We start from the raw sequence: 19512 nt of genomic DNA, 5'->3' as shown, positions 1-19512 counted from the left end.
CTCTGGTGCGGAGACAGCTAATCTGAAGATCAGTGGGCCAGATCGGGATTGAAAGGCAAAAAGGAGACATTTGTGATATCTTCTGCATTACCTTTATGATGAATAGCCCTGACACAATTTATACAAAAGTAGGTGAAAATGCTAGGCTGTTTAAACAGCTGAAGATTAATGACTACTGTAACTTTAAGGGGCATATTTATCACAATTCTCATCTCAGATGAGGTTGGGATGTGATAATATTGCCCAAATTCGCAATGTGATATTTGAATATATCTCAAGGATGTATCAAATATCACATATAGGGACAGAGCTTGTGAGAAAGCTTTGTCCTTGCATATCTATTTAGCACACTTCTCACAAAAACCCCTGCTACCCCTGTGACACCCCCCACAACCCACCCTTGTTATTTTCCCTGCAATCCCCCTCCTCCCTCATGCTAAGCTAACACTTACCTCCATGATGCTGGACCCAGGGATTGGTGTCCAGCTCCTCCTCTCTGTGACCCCAATCAGCTGATCAGTGCTGTAAACTGAGATGCAGGATGGGAGCTTAACAGTATCAGCTGACTGGGGTCACAGGAGCCGGATACTGATCCCTGGCTGCAGCAGTGTGCAGGTAGGTGCTAACTTATTGTTTTCTTTTTTTAACTTTATATTTTCTTCAGTAATCAGCCTGTGGTCTATTTAGACAAACATGGCTGTCAGAGCAGAGCTGGAATAGGGGAAACGGGAGGGAAGCCACAATAACGTCATCTGATGATAGCGTTATTATTACTGGGCTCCTCCGCTAGTAAATTACAAGTTTGTGAAATGTGATCTTCTTACTAAGAAAAAAAGTGAATTTAAGGACTAAGAGGAGAATTTTGCGAATTCTCCACCTAAAGACCTTTCATATATTTAGGTGGTGCTAAAATAATGTGAAAAGCCCGGAAGCAGGCAGCCACACCCCTGCAGCCGCCCACTTACTGAGCATTAGTGGGCAGTACGAGGGGGGGGGAGCAATGACGTGATTGATGCTGAAATGTCATCGTAAAACCCACCCTCGCTTTACAATGATGCGATCACACCACTACGCCCCTGCACTGCCCTAATATGCCACTGCCATGCCCTCTGCTGTGCCAAGCTGGCAACCCCTCCCAGAGGGGGCAGCTAGAAAGTCATCAAGTATGAGATTAGTGCTGTTCAAGTTCTTTGAATAGATCATCATCGTGTCAGTCATCTTTGTTGAGGATTGATGACAGTCAGAAGTAAATCAGGTACGGTTTTAGTCCGGTTATGCTGGAAGGTGTGTAGTCGGTGGGAAATAATGCTCATGTGATCTAGCAATCATTTTCTAAAATTCTATATATTATTATTACTATTCAACAAAACATATCTGTATTGCATGATTCATTTTCTCAGGGTCTGTGAATTTAAAGCTGATAATTGTACTACAGAATTGTAGGTTAACAAAGTAAGTAAACTGGCCAAAATGTAAAAGACTGTTAGCAGGAACTGTACCCCTGCGTCACTGGCATTCCTTTTCTTCATTTTCTCCTTTACAGGGTGAAGGCTAAGAAAGGAATAAACCTGCAGAACACCAGGTCCCGTGATTCTCAGTGGTTTGTGAATTCAGAGCTGTTGACGGGTGGGAAACACTCCACAGCAACAGTGGATGTATCAAAGGTCCAGGGTCTGCCATACAGGTACAGTACTATGAGGTCTATTTATGAAACTATCATGAAGTTACTTATCACAATGATTTATGTCTTATTTCCATAGCAGCTGCCACAGTGAAGATTATACAGTAGATAAAGGATAATTATCACTCTGGAGTCCCTACTTTACCCTACAGATTATAAGTATGTGCTATAGAATATCTACTGTAACCCCCCACCCCCACAAAAAACTAAAATATTTCTGGAATAAATAAACTATTGAGAAGATTTACTTAGTAATTGCTGTTTTTTCACCACTTAAATGGTGAAAACACATATATCCACGAGCCTATTGCGAATTCCTATGTGTTTTTGGGAAAAATATTGTATTATTTCGACCAAAATAATAGGATAGGGTGAAAAAAACATTTGCGAATCGTGGCTATCCATTAGTGCCCAAACAATGTAATGATGTGATTGCTGGCTGTAACTACCTACATATATAGGGCAAAATAGAAAAAAAATCTTTGGTTGCTTGCAATAAGGCTTACTGTAAATCGCTCTGATAATCAGCGCCTATATCTCAATAACAAAAGTTTGTAAGTAAATTAGTTTTATTTTTAAAAAGTTTTTTTATAAAAATAATATATTGCAAAAATTAACTAACTTGAAAGCAATATGCATGTAATAAAAGTACAAATATAATTAGATTGTAAGAATGTTTTGTACCCATAAGAAAGGTATGCACCAGAGCATTGAAATTACATAAACATGATGAATAATGGCTGCTTTTCTCATACTAGCCTTTCAGTATGCTGCTATGGGGCTAAGTAGTCCATAGTTAGGCCCTGGTTGTACATGTATTATTCTGGCATTACACATATTACAACAATACATTTAAAGTTATTGTTTTCATCATTGATACTTAGCTTGGAATTAGTTTGTTGTCAGCTCTGCTGTATTTCTACAATGCAGTTTGTTTTCACTTTACAACATACTCTGTTGCTACATTCACTTATGCTGAGACCACCCACACTCTGCACAGGAGAATCAGTTCATTAGTTGAAATATCTACAGTACAGTACCTGTTGTTTTTAGTGAAAAGGTAATTGAGACTGTGGGAGACAATAAACAGTAAAAAGCAGCTACAGCTCCAATAATTGAGACTTGGTAGTTTACACTACAATATGATTATTATTATTATTATTATTATTATTATTATTATTATTATTTTTTATATTTATAAGCAACACAAATTCTGGAATAAATCAACTTTTGAGAGGAATTACTTAGAAAAAGAATAATGTGAAAAAGGGGTTAATAATTTGTAGTCACTAGAGAATGTCCTGCAGTGACCAAGGGGTGTGTATAGCTTCATCCATGGGTGTATAGTGTCGCCCCGAGGTGTATTCATCACCACCAGGCAAAACCTATTGTACTGATTGTACTGTGAGCAGCATGCTGCCAGAGGGTGTTTGTGTATGGGTGGCACACCACCACAGGCTGTGTAGTATAGCATGACTGCAGGGAATATTATTTGAATTTCACTTTATCAGTTATAGCAAGGTCTCACATACAGAAGCATGGGGTCTTGATCACTTATAAAAGGCCTAATCAACCATGTACACATTGATAGGACTTAATACATTTGTGCTAAACTATTTTATCTATAAAAATATCCCTATCAAGCATTTTAAACTTTTACTAAATTACTATAAAAGGAAAAATGTATGAAAAGAATAAAAAAATAAGAAATACTTTTAATTCAAGCCTTACATACTGTATCTACACTACACTCATTAGATTGTCCTTACCTGTTGACCCTCTGAAATAGAAAAACCATGTATTAAAATAAACCAATAACTGCCCTAAATCTTGATGTTGTTATGTGCACTGTATTATCCTGCATTAAGATGTGTTGGTTTATATAATTATCCTAATTATAATAAACATACATAAACAAGTAGTACAAACTTTCCAAAATATTAAATAAGTTTCTGAAATAGATCAAGACTCAGCAACCTATAGCACTCCAGCTCCTGTGGAACCACACATCCCAGCGTGCCGTGTCACAGCTTTGTTAGGGCTTGCTGGTATGTGTAGTTTCACAGCAGCTGAAGTGTCACAGTTTGCCTACCCTGAAGTAGAAAAATGCAGCACTGTGATAGTGAAAACTTGGCTGCATGTAATTTTCTAATTTACCTTTAAAGCAGTTTAGTGACATTGCCCTGTGGCACTACACAAACATCAACGCATCTACACAACAAACATTATTGCCATTTGCACTTGCTTGTGCACAGACCTCACTGAAAGATCTCAATCAGGTAAACAAAAGAAATCTGCGCTTTTAAGTTAAATAATCAATTGGTTCCAATAAAACAAAATCAGTTTTTAATACAGAAGCAATATAAACAACACTGTTGCAACAGTAAAAGAAACTATTTATAACATAGTATCAAATATTACTATAAAAAGGCTGCAACAAAATAAATAATAGAAAACACAACTGTAAGTTCAGTAATCCTATAATGTTCAGCAATTTATCTTTCACTAGCTGCAGTAGCCGGCTTCGTTCGGGTGGAAGTCGGCGATCACGGAAGTCGGGTGCATACTTTTCCCCACAGCACTGTTATGACTAAGTGAAGATTTTCTCCTAGACCAGTGTGGTTCCCAATCTGTTTTGAATCACGGCGCCCTAGAGTATAGGCATTTTTTCCACAGCCCCCCTGGGCCAAAAGTTTATTTTTTGAGAAATTCAACAAAAATGAAATTAAGTTGTGCTTATATGTCACCCTTAGCTTCAGTTATGTGGTGGGTGACAGGGCTGTGCTTCTTTTTGTCCACATATTTTTTGATTGGCAGCAGCCAGCACTGGTTTTGCCTATCACACTGACTAAAATTAATTTTGTGTGGTACTGGACCACCAACCCATGGCATCCCTGCAAGTGCCCTGAGGCACCACAGGATGCCACACATATGACTTCCATGATTGCTGACTTCCATCCGAGCAAAGCCGGGTGCTGCAGATAGTAAAATATAAATTGTTGAACATTATAGGATTACTGAATTGACAGTTGTGTTTTCTAATATTTATTTTGTTGCAGCCTTTTTATAGTAATATTTGATACTATTCTATAAATGGTTTCTTATACTGTTGCAACAGTGTTTTTATATTTGCTTTTCTGGTTGTATTCAGCGGCGTCTTTATAATGGGTGCAAAGTGTGCCCACACTGCACACCCTGTACCCGTAGTAAATTATACTTACCTTTCCGCAGATTCCAGTGTGCTGCTACCGCAGCGCCAAACACCGGCGCTATGGAGCAGCAAAAAATCACTGGGAAAATAGCGGCTGCCATTTTCCAGATGACTCGCGCATGCACAAAAAAGATGTCATTGGGAAAAATGTGCGGGCGCCATTTTCCCAGAGTCCAGCGCATGCACAGTAGATTCTGGCATGAAGCCAGAATCTGCTGCGCTCAATGCGCTGACAGAGAGGAGGGGACCCAAATGGAGGCTGCACACGGGCCCCCTCCTCTCTTAAAACACTCCTGGTTATATTACAAATCATAAAATATTTGGAACTAATTGAGTTATTTAACTTTATGTGCTGATTTCTTTTGCTTAGTTTATCAGCTGATAATTTCTAAACCACACAGAGGTTTAATCAATCAGCTGCTAAAGTTTACTTATTTTATTATTATTTACTAACGACATCTGGGATTTCATATTTCTTTACAGATTTCAATAAGGATTCGTTATATTATTTCGACAAGGGCGTTATCTCAACATTGAGTATGTGGGCATATTCCTACTGTTGACATTAACCCTGTCAACATTCAGCATGTCGACACTGATGAAATGTTGACATGGTCAGAAAGTCAACACTGTTTTTAATGTGAGTCTATCCCTAACACTAATGGTTAACATAACCCTAACACTAATGGTTACCCTAACACTAATGGTTACCCTAACCCTAACATAACCCTAACACTAATGGTTACTCTAAGCCTAACATAACCCTAACACTAATGGTTACCCTAACACTAATGGATACCCTAAGCCTAACATAACCCTAACACTAATGGTTACCCTAACATAACCCTAACTAAAATGGTTACCCTAACATAACCCTAACATAAATCTTTAATGGTATCCTAACCCTAACATAACTCTAACACTAATGGTTACCCTAACACTAATGGTTACCCTAACATAACCCTAACGCGAATGGTTACCCTAACCCAAACATAACCCTAACACTAATGGTTACTCTAACCGTAACATAACCCTAACTAAAATGGTTACCCTAACATAACCCTAACACTAATGGTTACCATAACCCTTACATAACCCTATTGCTAACCCTAATACTAATGGATACCCTAACCCTAACAAAACCCTAACACTAATGGTTACCCTAACCCTAACATAACCCTAACACTAATGGTTACCCTAACACTTACATAACCCTAACACTAATGGTTAACCTAACCCTAACACTAATGGTTACCCTAACCCTTACATAACCCTAACGCTAAAGGTTACCCTAACCCTAACATAACCCTAATACTAATGGTTACCCTAACCCTTATATAACCCTAACACTAATGGTTACCCTAACACTAATGGATACCCTAATCCTAACATAACACTAATGGTTAACATAACCCTAACACTAGTGGTTACCCTAACCCTAACATAAACCTAACACTAATGGTTACACTAACCCTTACATAACCCTAACACTAATGGTTACCCTAACATAACCCTAACACTAATGGTTACCCTAACATAACCCTAACACTAATGGTTACCCTAACCCTAACATAACCCTAACTAAAATGGTTACCCTAACATAACCCTAACACTAATGGTTACCCTAGCCCTAACACAACCCTAACACTAATGGTTAACCTAACCCTAACATAACCCTAACACTAATGGTTACCCTAACCCTAACACAACCCTAACACTAATGGCTACCCTAACCCTAACATAACCCTAACAATTATGGATACCCTAACCCTTACATAACCCTAACACTAATGGTTACTCTAACCCTTACATAACGCTAACACTAATGGTTACCCTAACCGTAACATAACCCTAACACTAATGGTTACCATAACCCTAACATAACTCTAATGCTAACCCTAACACTAATGGATACCCTAATCCTAACAAAACCCTAAAACTAATGGTTACCCTAACCCTAACATAATCTAACACTAATGGTTACCCTAACCATAACATAAACCTAACACTAATGGTTACCCTAACCCTTACATAACCATAACGCTAACCCTAACACTAATGGTTAACATAACCCTAACACTAATGGTTACCCTAACACTAATGGTTACCCTAACCCTAACATAACCCTAACACTAATGGTTACTCTAAGCCTAACATAACCCTAACACTAATGGTTACCCTAACACTAATGGATACCCTAAGCCTAACATAACCCTAACACTAATGGTTACCCTAACATAACCCTAACTAAAATGGTTACCCTAACATAACCCTAACATAAATCTTTAATGGTATCCTAACCCTAACATAACTCTAACACTAATGGTTACCCTAACACTAATGGTTACCCTAACATAACCCTAACGCGAATGGTTACCCTAACCCAAACATAACCCTAACACTAATGGTTACTCTAACCGTAACATAACCCTAACTAAAATGGTTACCCTAACATAACCCTAACACTAATGGTTACCATAACCCTTACATAACCCTATTGCTAACCCTAATACTAATGGATACCCTAACCCTAACAAAACCCTAACACTAATGGTTACCCTAACCCTAACATAACCCTAACACTAATGGTTACCCTAACACTTACATAACCCTAACACTAATGGTTAACCTAACCCTAACACTAATGGTTACCCTAACCCTTACATAACCCTAACGCTAAAGGTTACCCTAACCCTAACATAACCCTAATACTAATGGTTACCCTAACCCTTATATAACCCTAACACTAATGGTTACCCTAACACTAATGGATACCCTAATCCTAACATAACACTAATGGTTAACATAACCCTAACACTAGTGGTTACCCTAACCCTAACATAAACCTAACACTAATGGTTACACTAACCCTTACATAACCCTAACACTAATGGTTACCCTAACATAACCCTAACACTAATGGTTACCCTAACATAACCCTAACACTAATGGTTACCCTAACCCTAACATAACCCTAACTAAAATGGTTACCCTAACATAACCCTAACACTAATGGTTACCCTAGCCCTAACACAACCCTAACACTAATGGTTAACCTAACCCTAACATAACCCTAACACTAATGGTTACCCTAACCCTAACACAACCCTAACACTAATGGCTACCCTAACCCTAACATAACCCTAACAATTATGGATACCCTAACCCTTACATAACCCTAACACTAATGGTTACTCTAACCCTTACATAACGCTAACACTAATGGTTACCCTAACCGTAACATAACCCTAACACTAATGGTTACCATAACCCTAACATAACTCTAATGCTAACCCTAACACTAATGGATACCCTAATCCTAACAAAACCCTAAAACTAATGGTTACCCTAACCCTAACATAATCTAACACTAATGGTTACCCTAACCATAACATAAACCTAACACTAATGGTTACCCTAACCCTTACATAACCATAACGCTAACCCTAACACTAATGGTTAACCTAACCCTAACATAACCCTAAAACTAATGGTTACCCTAAATTAACCCTAAAACTAATGGTTACCCTAACATAACCCTAACACTAACCCTAATACTAATGGTTACCCTAACCCTAGCATAACCCTAAAACTAATGGTTACCCTAACATAACCCTAACGCTAACCCTAACACTAATGGTTAACCTAACCCTAACATAACCCTAAAACTAATGGTTACCCTACATGAACCCTAAAACTAATGGTTACCCTAACATAACCCTAACACTAACCCTAATACTAATGGTTACCCTAACCCTAGCATAACCCTAAAACTAATGGTTACCCTAACATAACCCTAACGCTAACCCTAATACAAATGGTTATCCTAACCCTAGCATAACCCTAAAACTAATGGTTACCCTAACATATCCCTAATGCTATCCCTAAAACTAACCCTAAAGAAAAAGTCAGCATTTCATTTGTCGACATTCTGTCCATGTAGACTTTTTCCAGGTGTCAACATTTATGGCACATCATAGACGTTTTGACTATAGCTGTCGTCATTCTGAATGTTGACATTGTTGCTACTAACTTCATGAATGCATACCCTCAATAACATTTGCCCACATCCCATGAGAATCCATCCCAAAGTTACTGCTCCCCGCTCCTGCAGTAGTTTCCACCCCAATTACTTCATTCCTTCAGCCACTGCTCCTATCTGTTGAGCTTTTCTCCTCATTTGTCTGCTTCTATACAGCTGTATAGACTACATACTGGGAGTATGAGAGGTCTACCAATATCCCAGACATATTATGAGGGTAGGCAACTATGCACTGGTGCTGATGCAGAATTACATGCAAGTGTTGTCTTTCAGTTTGCAGCACTGTGCAAGCTGCATAGCCAAGTGTACCCATCTACAGGATATCCGAACAGAAGGTCGACCGTAACCATGTCGGCACCACAATGTCGACATTAGACTGAAACTATCAACAGGCACCATGTTGACATCCTCGGAATATCAACATGTTCAGAATATCGACATCTGAACTGTCGCCAAGTGAAGTGGTGTCAGTTTGAGGATGCTGATGGCTAGGGTTGGGCTCTGGTTAGGCTGTGGATGGAGGTTAGGATCAGGCTGCAGGGGAAGAGGGGTTTAAGCTCTAGGGGAAGGGTTAGGGGTAGGGATTAGGATTAGGGATAGTACTGGAAAAACTCACCAGAACGCCACTGCTAAGACCGCCCAAAAGAAGTTGTTTGAGGCGCTGCAGCCAACAGGACAAGCTAAAATACCGCTAGACCACCAAGGACCATTTATTGACAGACATGATGAATGTCAACATGGTCACTGTCAACATGCCGAGCATGCCAACATGAATGTCAACATGATAACTGTCGTCCAATCATACCCAACCCATCAAGTGGCCTGATTCCGATGTGGATGGTATTACAGAGACACAAGGAAGCGGCTGTGCAATACCATCCAATTAAAATGCAAATGCAGCAGGAGGTGTCTGTAGGAAATGTCAATCAAGCTGCGACTAAAGGGGTACTATGAGGAATCACACAGGACCTGTTCTGCACATTCCCAGAATGGGCCCTGCACATGTGCAGACCCCCAAACTTCGGGTTTACATATTTGAATCAGGACCTAGGGGAGATCCGGAGTTGTACACATCTAAGTCGCAACTTCACTTGCTGCTGAATAATTGGGTGGTGATAACAGGTTTTAATGTATACTAAGTTAAGTGAGGGAGTGCCATAGGCATGTAAACTATGTTGTGGGGTATACTTAATTGTGCGTATTCGAGATATGTCTGATTTCTAACAGTACTCCAGCACCACATATCAGGCTGGCACAAGTGCGCACTGATAATGATGTAGGCTATTTCCAGAAGTGGATGGGTCGCTGTGGTGCAGTCACATAAATGTGTGCAACTTTGCATATACTTTTAATTTGTGCATGCAGTGCAAGTTCTGCCAATGTGTGAAATCTGCATCAGACTTGATGTCTTGATGTCTTTCCTTGCATGCCTACAAAACTCTCTGCACCTGATTTTATTACTTTACTTTACTACACATATTCTATGTATACAAATCCTGGGCCATAACTAGGGGTGTGGGACCTGTGCCACCGTGCAGAACCCAGGGCTCTGTGAGTGACACTGTCGCTGCCACACGTCCCTTGCTTCTGGCTAGCAGGGTGCCAGTGTGTCCTTAGAACACGTTGAGCATGCAATGCACCCTGTCATCTGTAAGTACAGACTTCACTGGCCAACAAAAAATTTTTTTTGGAATGTTTCCTTTACTTCATGAGTGAAATCTTACTAATTATGGGGTGAGAAAAACGAATATGACAAAGAAAAATATTTATTAGCTCTAGTTTCTGTGATATACAATAGGTGGAAGTATTTTATTTTAACGGATTAAGAGAAAATGATACATTTTAATTACATATGCCAACAACATTGAAAGTGCATTTGAATTTTTTTTTACTGACAGTTGCATTCTAAGAGTTCTAAATTGATGGAAGAATACCTTGCAGGTAGTTTGGTGTGAAGAGAAACGTGATCGCTTCATGAGATCGTTTTCTTTTGTCTTGCCTCTTGTAAGTGAGTTCCAGAGCATCCCTACACAGAGACCAGCAGTAATCCGCAATTCCAACGGCCCTGATATCTTTGTTCCATTACAGAAATATCCTGATGGAATCTTTCTCTGTGTTCATCACTGACGGGAAAAAGTCTAGGTGGAAGTGGAGAAAATGGATTTTAAAGGACATGTTGCATCCGAGTTGATGGTATTTTTCCAGAAGTACTGTCTGTTCTTAGGCAACAACTGTTTGTTGCCTAAGAATCCATGAATAACTCCCTTTAAGGCTTCCAAAGCTTCCTTTTCCTTCCCCTCCAAAACTCTGTCAAACGCAGGATCCTTTACAAGTTGTCGAATTTGTGGCCCAACAAAAATACCTTCCTTAACCTTTGCATCACTCAATCTAGGAAATTTGGCCCTCATTCAGAGCCGTACGCTCTGAGCAGAGCGCACGCTCTGAATGAGGGCCGTCCTCCATAACTATGGAGCGTCCCCCTGGACGCTCGTATAGCTGTGGGTCAGCACCCACAGCCTATACGAGCGTGCAGTTTGATGGCCGCGATGGTCGTGACCATCGCGACCATCGAAACTGCGAGCCGGAGCCTGCGGTTGAGGTTATCAACCGCAAGGCCCGGAGTGATTTTGGCTCTATCAGAGCCAAAATCACTCCCACTGACATCACTAGTGATGTCAGTGGGCCGGCTTCTGACGGGAGGCGTTCCCTTGGGAACGCCCCCGTCAGGGAGGCACGCCCCCGGCACGCCCACCAAAGGGGGCGTGCTGTCAATCAACATCGACAGCACGCCCCCTTTGATCAGACACAACGAGCGAAGGACTTTCCTTCGCTCGTCGCGTTTGGCGCATGCGCACTACGGAGCTCCCGCCGTCGTGCGCATGCGCAGTGCACAACATCGACCCACTTGCGAGCGGACAGCCACTTGCGAGTGGGTCTGAATCAGGGCCTTTGTCTCTTAAGTACTTAAAGGCCTGTCCTTCCTGGTTCATACCTTTTGACAAAATTTTTCATCAAATCCAGCTGTATATGAAGGGGTGGAAGAAGAACATCTTTTGGGTCCACGAGAGACTCGGCAACGACATTTTTCTCGCTAGAGTCAAGATTTCTTGAAGGCCAGTCTGCTTGAATGTAATGTGATTTCCTATCCCTACTGTCCCACATACATAAAAAGCAGCAGTATTTAGTGTACCCCAGTTGCATTCCTAAGAGTACAACGATGACTTTTTGATCGCCACAGATTTTCCACTTGTGTTCATCATATTTAATTGAGTCAAGGAGGGCTGTCATGTTTGCATAAGTCTCCTTCATGTAAACTGCATGACCAACAGGAATAGAAGAAAGACGGTTGCCGTTGTGAAGTAATACAGCTTTCAAACTAAGCTTGGAGGAGTCTATGAATAGCCTCCAGTCAGTTGGATCATGGTTCAAATTCAAACATTTCATCAAGCCATTAATGTCGCAGCAAACAACCAGATTGTTTTTCTTCTCAAAAAATGGAAGCAGATCCCTCTGACGTTCTCTGTGCCATGAGACCCTAATGTCACGTTGGAGAAGATTCCATTGCTGTAGTCTTGACCCTAGAAGTTCTGCCTTCTCCTTTGACAAGTCAAGGTCTTGAATGAGATCACTCAATTCCCCTTGACTCAGTCTGTGCGGTGTATCATCTTTTTCCTCAAAATCAGGGTTATGGGATGTGGAAGGCTTGTTGGGTTTTTCATCTTCCCAACTGTCTTCATTTTCTACTTCAAGCTCATAATGTTGGGGTGGAGTATGAACTGGTAAACTATCTGAATGTGGAATAGGTCGTATAGCAGATGGAAGAATAGGGTATTGAACTGTTCCTCTTTTCTTCATGGATAATCCTGCCTTTATAGGTGGAGTCAAGCATAAATAGCAGTAATCTGTATGGTTTGTAGACTCCCGCCAAACCATAGGCACAGCAGAACCCATAGATCGTTTTTTATTTTTCAGCCATTCTCGTAGTATAACTGAACAAGAGTTGCAACATATATGTGGAGCCCATGACTTATCCTGGTTTCCTACCTTCATACCAAAATAATGCAGATAGGCAGTCTTCACAAGAGTCGTTAGATTGCGTTTCTGTGACAAAAATGTTATTTCACCACATATGTAACAAAAATTATACACTAAATTTACACATTTTCGTGCCATTTTAATTTGACAAATTGTACACTTCAAAAGCACTCCAAAACCAGAAATTCTGAAAAAAGAAAAACAGAAACAATATTAAACTCACAGTCACAGCAACAGTAAATATGTTTATAACCTACAAACATCTGGAGAACGTTATGTTATATCAGTTGAGAGGTGTGACAACTCCCAAAAACAAAATTTCCCCCAAACTAAAAATGTAGACTCTAAAAAATGACATGTCACTGTATCTCCAAAGCAAGAGCTAATTGATCATTTCTATGGTGCTTTTTGAATTCAGCAGGTGAAAATACATAAGACTACGCTAATTTTGAGCCCGAAAAAATTTCATTGTTGTGCAGTGAGCTTTCAGAGTGTTCTGGGGATGTTCTGGGAGTGCTGCACTTCCCATTGCTGGTGGTCCTGCCACCTCTGCGTGACATCATGATGTCATACAGTCAGAGGGCGAGGGCGGCACAGGGCACTCATAAGCCATTTTACGGCTCTGTATAAATTCATACCAAAATATGTATTTAGCAGACACTGAAGCTCAATAATGAAATAATCCAATGTTAATTCTCTGGATGTGTAGGCAAAATACACCTGTGCAAGAAAAGTTTAACCAGTTTCACGTTAGTATATTTTTTATATTGTACCTAAATCTTTTGTATAGCAGGCTGTAGTTCCCGTTTTCAGAATCAAAATGCAAATAGCTTGTTTTTCAGAAGTCTAAAAGAATGGTTTAAATAGGTCTGAGAGAGAATAAACGCATAATTGCATTGAAGTGTAAACCCCCCGCGGGTAAGTGGTCTAAAGCGGCTCACTTCTTTCATTCCATTAATATTTCATCAGGTTGTTTTCCTGAAAGGTGATTGCGATCACTTTAGATTCATCGCCTGTCTCTAACCTTTTGAAGGCCGATTTCAATCTGCATTGGAAATGACACACAAGTGCCTTGCTTCTTAGCAGGCTGCATTTGCTTCAAGAAAACAGGAACATGAAATGTTTGCATATCACACTAATATATACAGTATTATAATATTATATATATATATACAGTATGTATATAAACAAATTAAAGTATTACCAAAAACAAGATGAAATGCCTTTATTGAGCTTAAGGCTTACTAATTGGAAACAGCATAATACCTAACATCCAAATGTAATTCAGTATCTAGCATATGATTTTATGTAACCTTTTGGGTTAGTAAGTTACAAAAAAAAGATTACAGTCAAAATGATTACATTTCTGAGTAGTTTTCTTTCATAAAGCTGGTAAAGCTTCACAAACAAGAGATTGATACCATTACTGACCAATTCCAAAAACTAAGCTTTTTACATTTGTCAATGTACAAAATGTGCAATCATGTAAGTATGGCCCCAACCAGCAGTGAAGCATTCAGGAAAACCCAAGCATAGTTAAAAGTACTTATATGTATTAAATTTTTATCTTATTTTTTAATTAGGATGAAAGAATGTAATTTTGAGGGATGTTACAGACTGGGTTGCAATCCAACACCAGGATTTACACAGTGGCGGGCCATCTATTGTAACCATGATTATAACCAGCAGCCGCTCACGCAAATATAACCAGCATCCACCCATGCATTATAACCAACAGCTGTCCACGCATTATAACCAGCAGTCACCCTGTCATTATAACCAGCAGCCACCCACGCATTATAACCAGCAGCCACCCATGCATTATAACCAGCAGCTGTCCACACATTATAACCAGCAGTTGCCCCGTCATTATAACTAGCAGCCACCCACGCATTATGACCAGCAGCCACCCATGCATTATAACCAGCAGCTGTCCACACATTATAACCAGCAGTTGCCCCGTCATTATAACCAGCAGTCACCCACGCAATATAACCATGCTCGCAAAGACAGCATTTAAAAAGATTTGAATTCACAAAACTGCATAAAGTTAGGATTTTATGTTGGAAAACCTAAAATAATAACCTATGTTAGTAGCTCAAGTAGATCAGGACTGGACTCAAAGTTTGAAGTGCTAATATAACTTGGCATAAGTTGTATTGTCTCATGTGGTGTCATTACAGTTCAGTTTAGACATAGAGTAAATTAATTTTGCATCTGCCACAACCAACTTGGCATTGTCATGACTGTGAATGTCCAGTAGACTTTCTGTGATAGTACATAGTATATTATATTATGGGGGCAAATATCTGCCAAGTGTGGTGGCGATGTGCAGCTGCACAACTAACGCATATTTGTGGGAGAGCAACATCCCTCATTTTTTTGCACTTCCCCATGGGTGTACGAGGTAAAATGAGCGATGCTGTAATCATGATGTACAACCCCTACAAATGTTTCAACGGAATGGGTATGTGATACCGGTAGTCAGGATGCCTCCTGTCAAAATACAGATAGTGGCATCCCAATGGTCGGTATCCCGACAGGGAACGGGTAAGTTTAACCCTAACCCTCCCCACCTCGCACCATAACCCTAACCCTCCCCGTTAGTGCCTAAACCCAAGTCTCCCCCCTTCATGTCTAAACCTAACCCACCCCCCTTAGTGCCTAACCCTTACCCCTCCCAGTGGTACCTTACCCTAACCCCCCTAGGGGTGCCTAACTGTAACCTCCCCAAAACCTAACCCTAACCCCGCTATGCTGCCTATGCCTAGCACTCTCCCCTCCCCCCCCCATGCTTATCTTTAGTCCCACACTTATCTTAAGTCACCGTCTGGATTTAGATCGGCGCCATCTCGTCCGCCGGTCTGCTAACTACATCCCGTTTCAACAGCACATTGCCAGCATTGATGGTAATTTAAATAACGCTGATAGCTAGTATTCTATGGAAATAACTTTGCTTGGCTACACTGTACAGTACAGGGTCTCATGGTGGCTTATAATTAATTAATGTTTAAATTGTATTTATTTTTTTATTTCAATTTCTCTTTTAATGTACAGCTGTTAAAGGGTTTCCAGGTTAACAATGGCACATGTCTATGTTCATTGAAATATAGCTGAGAATCATGGGAGATGTAGTTTACTCAGCAGTGATGCCAAATGTTTCCATTCACTTAACTGCTTACAATTTGCTGTTTAGATTTATTCTATAACAAAAGTTTTTATAGTATATTCTATAGCTGCATAGATTGTGACATTGCATGTTTGTGTGAGACACAAGCTCCTGGCGAGAGTTTATTGTATATAGAATGTCAGGATCACAGCTGGCCTTGTTCCACTGTGATACTGTAATATGCTTCAGCATACGCTGTCTTACACCATGTTTCTCTCTTAGCAGGCTCCTAGTTTATTAGGTTAAACAAACTGAATAGCTGTTTTATTTACCTGAATCCCAGTACTTCCATGTATCATAATATCAGGGAATTGATGACAAGTTACTAAAACACTCTTCATTATTTTTGTAATAAATACATAGAAGTCATTTTACTTTTGTGTTATATTACATTCTTCTCGCATTATAAAGAATTAACAGTAACACATTAAATTAGTTTCCACTAATGTATTTTTTTTTGTCTTTTACTTTTGTTGTACTATAACCGTCTATAATATATATAGAGTGTTACTGTACATGTGGTCTGGTTTTTACATTGGTTTTACATTGGTTGTGATTTATAAAAAGTGCCAGATACATTTGGCACTTTTTATAAATCACATTGTGGTGGGGAGTTTGACTGGGGCGGTACACCTGTCAAACCGTAACGCAGGTGTCCTAAGGCGAGCTCAGGGAGGACAGAAACCTCCAGTGGAGCAGAAGGGCATAAATTTACTAAAGGGGATACACTAGGGGATAAATTTACTAAAGTGAGAGTTTTCAGAAGTGAGTTTTAGAAGAGATATTGCTCATAGCAACCAATCAGATCCTACTTAACATTTAACTAGCACCTTCTAGAAGATAATAGCTAGAATCTGATTGGTTGCTATGGGCAACATCTCTACTAAAACTCTCTTCTAAAAACTCTCACTTTAGTAAATTTACCCCAATACTTGAAATTGATTATATTTCAAATACTTACTTTATGAATTTGACATTTTTATATTATTATAAATTATTATCATTATTAACGATTTACGTTCAGTTTTTCCTTTGAAAAAGTGAACGATTTTTTGAAGTGTACTGAAAGAATTTTTGAATCATTTTTTCAACGATGAACGAAAAATGTTCATTCCCTTAATGAAAATCGTTAAGTTGGTCATTTGAAATGGTTGATGAACTACAAACGGGGACGCACATGAACAATAATCGTTCATCATTATAACTCAGAAACACAACGATTTTTTGAAGGATAACGACGTCGTTATAGTTAAATCATTCAATAAATCGTTACATGTGTATGCACCTTTAGTTTTGATAATTCACTATTAAGGGGTCTATTTACTAAGCAGTGTTAGGAGAGTGAAAAGTAATAAGGTGCCAGCCAATCAGCTCCTAACTGCCATCTCAGAGGCTGTATTTGAAAGATGACAGTTAGGAGCTGATTGGCTGGCACCTTATCACTTTTCACTCTGTCTCCTAACACTGCTTAGTAAATACACCCCTAAGTACTGTACGGCCCTGGTCCCTTTTCCTGCCACTTCATCCCCCACGCAAACTGCCACTCCCATACTTACCGTGGGTGCTGAGTTGGGTCCTGAGTTGCTAGGCCTGTCCCACTTCCATCGCTGTGGGAGCATTTGGGGCTCGTGCCCTGGCTCCCATTGCACACGTATTCAGGAGATGGAGCAGACCTTATGAAATTATTATTAAATATGTGACAGAACAAAATAGTACAAATTGCAATTAGGGTCAACCTTAATGCTGAAAATAGGTTACAATATATTTTTTTTCAATTTAACTATAGGCCTGTTGAATCTCCCTATGTGATTATGCAGCTGGACTTTGAAATGGAGAATTTTACCAGCCAGTCTGTTACAAGGCGTATAATGTGGCACCTAGAATATCAAGGACAAAAACCTCTTCCTGAAACGGAGAAAGCAGTGACAGAGCTGACGGTGATGCAGAAAGATATTCGAGCTATAGTTCCCTTGGCAATGGTTAGACATCTTTTATTCTATACTTCTTTCTTATTTGCTGTATTCTTTACCTTTGTGTTTATACTGTTACTATTATCTTGGTATGCCTTATGATATTTTTTTTATGTTCTCAGCTAAATCAGTGTTGAGAGCAAAGTAAAAAAAACAAGTAACTTTACACCTTTGCACTGCAGGTGGGGCAGATATAATATGTGTAGAGAGACTTAGATTTGAGAGGGGAGTGTACAAACTGAAATCTAAATTGCAGTGTAAAAATAAAGCTGTCTACATGTAAAAGCAGCCAGTATTTACCCTGCATACAAAAATAATAAATGTATTTGCACCAATTGTATTATAACATGGCTTGTCCAGGTGCAAAGAACCTTGCTTTTTTGTTTTGTTCCCAGCTCAGAATTAGCCCTTACTGTATGTATATTTTGTTCTAGTAATAAATCACTGGTGTCCAAATTTACATGATACCTTTTTTATTCTTCCTTCCAGGACACGGAGATAATAAACACAGCTATTCTAACAGGTCGGACAGTTGCTATCCCAGTAAAGGTTTTGGCCATTGAAGCATCTGGAGCAATCACAGATATTTCTTCTTTTACTGAGTGCAAATCCAGCAATGAGGATATTATCAAGGTGAGGAAGATGGAGACAGATGGTGCCGTGTAGTCTTAACCATATGCATTCAGCAATACTTTATTGTTTACAACATATAATACTCAGAGGACATTAGGTCAAATACCATTTTACAAAATGCGTTCTCACTTAATGAAATTTAGGATCCTGTGTTGTATGTTTTGGACATGGTGTCTAACCTAGCACTAGTCTTCATATGGGATTCGCTGCCAGTGACATACAGATTGCCACCCCCTACCTATATTCTCAGCATGGCAGGAAATTCGGTTCTGTGACGGCATATAAATTACAAAATTGATAGATTGGAGAACATACATTTCTATTCTTGCATCTGTGAGACTAGACGAGGGTCAGGTCCAGGTGCGAGGGGAGTGGGTGCGGCACTATGTTATATGGCATCACACCTCCCACGATGAATAAATGGGATGCCAGACTGTTGCCTTCTCTCACAGACTCCAAGATAATTAGGTATAAAAGACAGCTATGCAGGAGAATGGTTGGGGTAATCTGAGGTCAAGGTCACAGGCAATTCCAGAATGGGAGTCAAGCCAAAGGTGTCAGGTACACAGGGAATCTGAATAGTCTATAAGTACAAGGACACTGGAGGAAAGGAGGCCTAATACTCTGGCAGCATACTGAGTATAAAATAGGTTTAAATAGATTATGTAATTTCAATTTGGCAGGCAACATCACATCAGTTTCAAAAAGGCTGCATTACAACTCTCATCGCTATAGGGAGTAGAACAATGGGAAGCATAGGCTGGAGCACTG

General features: G+C 39.7%; 1 protein-coding gene across 2 annotated transcripts in view; it reads left to right on the top strand.

Annotated features, from left to right (window-relative positions):
• TMEM132E (transmembrane protein 132E) overlaps positions 1 to 19512 on the top strand; it is a 481530-nt gene that overhangs the window by 412430 nt on the left and 49588 nt on the right. For both annotated transcript variants that reach the window (XM_088445953.1, XM_088445954.1), the window contains exons 3-5: positions 1544 to 1684; positions 17925 to 18117; positions 18598 to 18741. In XM_088445953.1, coding sequence (XP_088302079.1) covers positions 1544 to 1684; positions 17925 to 18117; positions 18598 to 18741 — 478 coding nt within the window. The remainder of the gene's footprint in view (positions 1 to 1543; positions 1685 to 17924; positions 18118 to 18597; positions 18742 to 19512) is intronic.

This window comes from Taudactylus pleione, unplaced genomic scaffold (assembly GCF_031769625.1).
Source record: "Taudactylus pleione unplaced genomic scaffold, aTauple2 ptg000391l, whole genome shotgun sequence".
Classification (NCBI taxonomy): domain Eukaryota; kingdom Metazoa; phylum Chordata; class Amphibia; order Anura; family Myobatrachidae; genus Taudactylus; species Taudactylus pleione.
Note: the sequence above shows the minus strand (reverse complement) of the source record. Positions and strands in the feature narration are given on the sequence as shown.